This window comes from Leptidea sinapis, chromosome 1 (assembly GCF_905404315.1).
Source record: "Leptidea sinapis chromosome 1, ilLepSina1.1, whole genome shotgun sequence".
Lineage (NCBI taxonomy): Eukaryota > Metazoa > Arthropoda > Insecta > Lepidoptera > Pieridae > Leptidea > Leptidea sinapis.
In genome coordinates this window covers 32,196,401-32,204,005 of record NC_066265.1, presented here as the reverse complement: position 1 = coordinate 32,204,005, position 7,605 = coordinate 32,196,401, and the positions used below count along the sequence as shown (strand labels likewise).

The following is a 7,605-nucleotide window of genomic DNA, read 5'->3' as shown; positions in this document are numbered from 1 at the left end:
AAAACGAACGTTACTTCATTTTTTATACGAACACAAAATAACAAAGTCTATGGTGATTACAATTTACAACACTCGGAGTGGGCCCACGGGTGACTGATAATAAATAATTATATAGTTAACATACCATACTTAGTTATTCTTTACTTCGCTCTTCATTTTTATATACTCAAAATAATAGGTAATCCTATACTTTTATCATGTACCTATTATGTAGGTATGTATTCTCAGAATTGAAAACTATAGTCACTCTTTTATAAAGGCCCGGTAAACAATGATTAGTTATATATTGTATTGTATTTTGTGCACAGAATGTCATTGCCAGTGAATATGAATGGCTTACAAGAACGTGAACAATTACAAACTAGTGCTATTTACATGGTATCACAGACGTATCGTAACCTAGTCATAATTGATACTGATTTACACCGCAAATTTGTAAAAGCTAATCTTTTTCAGCTTTTCCGTACACGAGATAATGAAAGAGAATTGGCGAATATAGCAAGAGAGAGATGTGAAGAATTTTACAAACTGTATTGACCCATAATATTGTAACTGGAGTCAGCGTTTAAATTCTCTTTGAATTGGAGTAAACGCAGAAATGTTTAGACATAGCAGTCGAAGCTTATTGTGGTGTCATTTGTGGCACGTGCCATATTCCGGCTTTGATTTTATATGACGGGGATTGTCTTTAATATGTATAGAACGTCATTGGTGAATTGGGATAATTTTGGTTTTGCCAGTCGGCAGCACTGGCCACTGGCTACTTCTATTTTCCAATGGTGTAGATATTTGTAGATACTCGAAATTTAAAAACATTAAATTAAACTTGTATTTAAACATTGCATGAACTTGTAAAATACATTGGTGTAAACAAGGGGTCATAGCCTACTATTGTTGTTGATTAAAATAGTCGGCTTTGACTATCTAGTATCTCCTATTTGAATAATAATAATAATATTGTCACACTTTTTACACAAATTATCTTGCCCCAAGTTAAGCTTAAATAGCCTGTGTTATGGGTTACAAGACAATGATATATTTAATACAAAATACTTAAACATACATATATTCATATAAACATACATAAATACATTCAAACATCCATGACTCTGAAACAAACATCTATATTCATCATACTTAAAAATGCTTGCACCTACCGGGATTCGAACCCGGGACCTCTAGCTTAGTAGGTAAGATCGCTAACCACTCGACTATACAGGTCATCGGCTATTTAGTCTGTTATTTGCAGTTATTTATTCATATTATATAATATACATTCTCTTTCGAATTTATTTAATGATATTAACTTATATAATTAAAATAAATTATAATATATTTATATGCACTCATATGATTGTCATAAAGTAAAGACGTGTCATAACTTTTAGTACATAACTGACATAAATGACATAACATATAACTGTGCATAGGACATAGGTAGCTAAAAAGGCCCTGCTACAAGCGATCTATCATCTGAGTGTTTTGAGGTTATATATTTTAGATTTAATTTTCTGTGCCCTAAAGCCATTTAATTGTTACATATTATTAATTATAGTGCATTTTCTTTTGTTTTATCAGCAATTTTTTGAAATCTATAGAAGTTGAATTATGTTTCTCTAAATCTTTAAACATATTATTATGTTTGAACATTCAGTAAAAGTTCCTAGAAACTTTAAAATTGCTGCAAGTATAGTAAAAAAAGTAATAACAGAAGGTGGAGGAGTAAAAAATCTTTTGTATGATAATAAACTTCGGCATTTTGTAAGTAAAAATATTTAGAAACTTAGTATATGTTTACTAACCAACAATTGACATTTGATTTGCATATCTTGCAGAGAACAAACGTTATATATGCGTTAGTTACTGAAACTATTAAACATGATGCTGAAATTAATAAACTCTTCGAAACAACTGGTCTATTAGAAAAAGAACCTCGCCTAGACCAATGGTTGGCTAAAGTTATCACTACTGAATTATTGTTTGGCAAAAAAGAGCTTCCAGGCGGTAGTAAACCTGAGAAAACAATACTTAGTTATAGAGAACAGTTTGAGAATATTCCCCGCCAACCACAAGTTGAAGTGAAACCTGAAGGTAATAATTATTTAATTTTTTCAGATATAACCTGAAATAAATATCAACAATGGCTGAAAATACTGGCCCAGCTCCATTAATAACAAACCAAACAAAAATGGCAGCATATGTTATAGCAAATCTTTTCCTCTATAGTATTGCTATGTTCTCACTGCCTTTTGTGGCATTTTTTGGTGTGAAACATATATTCACCGAATATTATCCTGTTGATCCATTTATTCGGACGGTGTGGTCTGTGGTTTCTGCTGTGGTAGTTGTCAATTTTATTATAGTTTTATATGCATATAAAGCATACCATGAAAAAGAATATGATGAGCATGGAAATGAAATAGATCAACATGAATATACACCTATAAACATATCTAAAAAGACTTCATTAAATACTAAGCAAGATTAAATCTGTCACATTCCAAAGAGTTCCAGTATTACAGTTGGCTTAGAAGATTAGATTAATGTACTGTCTAAATAAAATAAGTAAAAGAGCATAATATTGTTTTATTAAATATCTCTCATCTTTTTGAAAATTGAATGAGCTATTATTTTTTGGAAATCCATAATAAGCCAATCTTTTTGAGTTATCTTGAGTGAAAACTCTGGCAGAAAGTCTCGTGCCAGAATTTGGTGAGTCAACATCTCCTGAGCATGATTTGATTGATTGATAATGAGCAGGAATTGATTGAAGACAAATATTAACTGAATTTACACTCAAGATAATTCAAAAAGATTGGATACTTATCTTTTTTCTGTATATTAATACTCACTTTTCTTACTAATGATAAAAAATGAGTGAAACTTAAGACTTGTGCTTTGTTGATGCACTCATACATATATTTCTTCTATTATTGTTAAGGCTATATCAGACAAAAATCGACCTAGCTAGTTGTGACAATTCCAGATAGTATTCTTTCTGCTGCGCTAGGTACATATTATAATTAATACACGAATGTACTATTATGTTGTGCATGAAATATTCAAATTCAGTAATGACTAAGGTGAATAATTATTTTAGTTCGCCGGCCTCGTTATGTGAGAATAAATACAAATCTTCTAACAACCTCTGATGCAATAAGTGCTTTTCAAGATGAAGGGTTCAGATTCATCAGGTGTACCTCCGGACCCTATGATGATTACTTGAGTCAGATAAAAACATTAACAGAATATGATTTCACACAGGACTATCATGTAAAGACTATGTTTGTTTTTCATCCAAGTACAAAATTCCATGATTATGACTTGTATTTAGAAAATAAAATTATATTACAAGACAAGGTTAGTGTATTTTTAATTTTATTCTATGTTTTTTCAAAGTTCTATTCTTTATGTTGGGGGTGCATGTTTTTTTTAATTGGATATATTCTGTGTGGTAGGAATTCAATCATTAGTAAATTCTGACAATATGACAAACAATAGTTTTGTAAATTTGTAAAAAATCATAATTTATGTGAATAAAAAAATTACATAGCCCATTTTTTGGGTAATTTAGTAGTGTATACTATGTGCTGAGAAAACTTTAGATCTAAATTTAGAAATGGTGTCAAGCATGGGGTAGTGTAAGGTTTGGCATTCTAAAAATCTTACACAAAGAAGAAGAAGTGCAGTAAGCTAAAAGGAATAACATTATAACATGTGTTTTTTACAATGTCAAAGAAGTCGAGAGTCAGATGACCAAATTCATATTAAACTATTAGAGAAGGAATTTTTCTCTGCTATTGATGATTTAAAAAAACCTCAAAATAATATTTTAAATTAAGTGATCAAATTTAATTTTATACTAATATCTATGGGCTAAGACAACAATGGTAGTGACCTTTTCTACTGAGCTAGAAGTTCTGGGTTCGAATTGCGGTAGTTGCAAACATTTCATGATTAATATGGATGCTAATTTTTGAGTCATGGATGTTTATATGAATTTATATATGTATATCAAATTAAATATATTGTTGTCTTGCACCCATAGCACATGGTACATCTAGTTTGGGGCTAGCTAATTTCTATAAAAGTATGTCTATATCTTTTGTAAATTATTAATATCGACGAATCCCGCATTGCCCATGCGCCCACCTTTGGATAACCCAACGGGAGTTACCACCAATCCAACCATTTAATACCTGCATGATCATTCTTATTATATTTGCTCAAATCTCAAGTTGTGGCTTCATCTACAGTAACACAGTTAACAATTCATAGCTTATTCAAAATGTTTCCCAGTGTAGGTACGATTGGTAAATCGGGCAATTCTTACGAATTAATTCGAAAAATGTTGCCTGAAACTGATAAAGTTGTTGTTTATTGAAGTAGAAAAAAAACTTTAAATTACATAGTCATTTATACAAAATATTGGATAAAAACAGTTTTAAGTATTAACATAAAGTTTATGTGACAGGCAACAGCTTTACCAGTTCAATTATTGGCGCCACCTCAAGGAAGTGTCATAATGGACATGTGCGCAGCCCCTGGCAACAAAACAACACAATTAGCAGCATTCATCAGAAATCAGGTAACACATTATCACACGCCGTGCTCTTAATAATTCTGCGCTCGAAGGGATGGAGTCAGGCATCTTAGTAAAAAATAACAAACAAAAATCATGAATCAAAATAACGCGTGGGGGTTAATACAAAAGAATTGTTATAAGACTTTCTTTCAAGAGGAATATAAGCGATCGAACGGGTCACTTGATCTTAAGTGATCACCGCAGTCCACATTCTCCTGCAACACTACCCATAGAAGCATTTCCGGCTTTTTAGAAAACAAAACGCATTTGTGTTTGTGGACTGGCTTAAAGTATTGTCTTACTCTATTTATAGCCCCAGTTTTTTCAAAGCCAATTTTTCTTTGCGACAACAATTTTTTTCTTGGTGACCGCGAAATTGTCGATCGCTGAAGATTTTGAAATAGATTTCAAAGCTTTTCCCATTACAATGCTAATGATCCCTAAATTCGCCAGAACACATTGTACCATTCTGGAAGATTACCTTTTCAAAAGGAAAAATCATTTCAAATCGGTCCATCAATGGCAGAGTTATGAGGTAACAAACATACAAAAAAAATTGAGATGGGTAAAGACTCATCTCCTTTTTTTGAAGTCCGTTTTATATCCATCGATAGTAACTGCCGAAAGTGAACGCTAAATAGATTACGTGCTTGCATCCGTGCTAAACTAAACTAAATATATATAATGACATTTTACAGGGTAAAATATATGCGGTTGAAAGAAACGAAGAAAGATATAAAACACTCTGCGATTTCGTAGAACGAACTGAGTCAAAATGTGTGACAACCATGCATAGAGATACATTGGACATCAAGAGAGGGGAATGTGATGATGTTGAATATATAGTATTGGATCCAAGCTGCTCGGGATCAGGTACCACATCTTCATAATACACTCATAAAATTAATGTTAAGTCTTAGATTTAATTGAATACAAATAAAAAATATTTGTCTTGAGTTATTTTGATTATAAAATCATTCAATGTGGTGTGGTCCATAATGAATGAGGATGAATAACTGTAGGAAGCGATGAATACGTAGAGGCTGCTCCGAATGGGAAAGTCGTGCGCATTATGAATCACTGCGGATACTTTAAATTTGATCACCAACCGTGGCCAATCGGATTCACTAATTTTAAATCTCATTGTCAGTAGTGTTTAGCATACCTACAATATAAATAATTTGACGAATATCGACTTTAGTTCTTTGATCGCTTTTTCAATTTCCTTATACTTTACACTGTGTTTTTCTTTTTTATAGGTATGCAACTATCTGTGCACAGTTATGTAGATGATGTCAGACTTGCCAGACTAACTTCACTTCAAGAGAAATTTTTAAAACACGCCATGAACTCTTTTCCGAATGCCAAAAAGATTGTGTACAGTACATGCTCTTTGTTTCCCCAAGAGAATGAGAGAGTTATATCAAATGTAGTGAAACAATCAAGAGCTAAGTGGAAAGTGTTGAATGTAAAAGAGATGTTAAAAGATCAGTGGAATAATTTTGGATCTGGAATGTATGGTGAGATAGGAACAAGGTGTTTGTATTCGCGTCCAGATTCAGATCTGACTACAGGTTTTTTCCTGGCTGTATTAGAAAGAGACAGCAAGCAACAAGAAAGTCAGGAATTGAAAAGGAAAGAGCAAACAGAAAAAAATTCATTACTATCTCAGAATAAGATTGAATCATTAAATGATACTGAAATATCTAATCATTGTGAACAAAATAGTAAAACGAAAGGAAAGAAAAGGAAGAAAATGACTACCGATGTTTGTACTGATACGATACAAGAAGAGAGCGAGGTATGTCAAAATGTAATTAAAGTTAAAAAGAAAAAGGCTATCCTAGAAGATATACAGGAAAGTAATAGTATGGCGGAAACTATAGAATGCAGTGGCATATCAGTTGAAAGTGATGGTAATACTCAAAAAAGAAAAACAAAAAAGAAAAAAAAACGTATACAAGACGGTGAAATGGTGAGTGATCAAGATGTAATTATTGCAGAAGAAGTAATCGAAAATTCAAATGAAAAAAAGCAAACTAAATTGAAGAAAGTTGATATTGTAATTTTAGAAACAGAATCTGAACCAAACTTAAACAAGAAGAAAAAGAAAAAGAATAAAAGTAGTAAAGCAGAATCAGAAAATGTTGGTCATAATAGTGACCATATTACTCGACAAGATGGGGGTAACTTAATTGATGACACAGTTATTAATTGCGAAATTGAGCGTAAGTCTTCAAGTAAAAAAAGGAATAAATCAAAAGATTTTTTGAAAGAAAATGACTCAAGTGGTATGGAAGTATTAATTGAAAGTGCAGACGTAAATAATCAAATCGATTACGACAAGACCAATGAAACGATCCATAGCAAGAAGAAAAAGAAGAAAAGTAAAGAATTAACAAATAATGTAGAATTAATTCTACATGACGATTCACAAAATCTTAACGCAGTAGACTTTGAAAAAGACGAGCAATCGTCGAATAAAAAGAAGAGGAAATCTAAAGATTCAGAGATAATTGAAGATTTTGTAGTAGATTGCCATAAAAAATCAAAAAAGAAGAAAACATCTAAGAACATTTCTTAATGTTTTAATCAATAAATATTTTTGAAAAATACTTGTTGTCAATTTTATAATTATATAATTTCAAACATGTCAACATCCATAATAGCTCAACACCTACCTCAAGAAAAGAAACGGTATCTATATATAATTTTACAAATGTTACCTAGGTAACACTGAAAATGTTTAGAAAATGAAAAACGGCTTAATGTACCCAAGTTGCCAATGCTTTTATTGTTTTTTGAAGTGATCTCCGTTCCTCTCTACACATCGTCGCATTCGATGGAACCACTGAGCAAAGCAGTGGGCCCATTCTTCCTTACGTGTCTCTTCTATGGCATTTTCGTACGCTTTCACCGCATATTTAGGGCTCGTAAAACGAATACCTCGAATTTTATCTTTAGTTCTTGCGAATAAATAAAAGTCACAGGGCGCCAGGTCAGGACTGTATGGCAGATGA

The 7,605-nt window shown here is 32.0% G+C and overlaps 1 protein-coding gene across 1 annotated transcript; it reads left to right on the top strand.

Moving 5' to 3' along the window:
- Positions 1 to 1,495: 1,495 nt before the first annotated feature.
- Positions 1,496 to 7,200, top strand: LOC126977998 (28S rRNA (cytosine-C(5))-methyltransferase). Its single transcript, XM_050827046.1, has 6 exons — positions 1,496 to 1,761; positions 1,836 to 2,091; positions 3,101 to 3,360; positions 4,475 to 4,588; positions 5,284 to 5,458; positions 5,845 to 7,200. Exons 1-6 carry the CDS (start codon positions 1,639 to 1,641, stop codon positions 7,167 to 7,169), a joined length of 2,253 nt encoding a protein of 750 aa, XP_050683003.1. The 5' UTR covers positions 1,496 to 1,638; the 3' UTR covers positions 7,170 to 7,200.
- Positions 7,201 to 7,605: the final 405 nt, after the last annotated feature.

Bases quoted from the DNA above. Each gene is read 5' to 3' on its own strand.
- LOC126977998 (XM_050827046.1), top strand. From the start codon at position 1,639: ATGTTTGAACATTCAGTAAAAGTTCCTAGAAACTTTAAAATTGCTGCA. The intron at 1,762-1,835 runs GTAAGTAAAAAT...CATATCTTGCAG, and splicing joins ATAATAAACTTCGGCATTTT to AGAACAAACGTTATATATGC. The intron at 2,092-3,100 runs GTAATAATTATT...TAATTATTTTAG, and splicing joins AGTTGAAGTGAAACCTGAAG to TTCGCCGGCCTCGTTATGTG.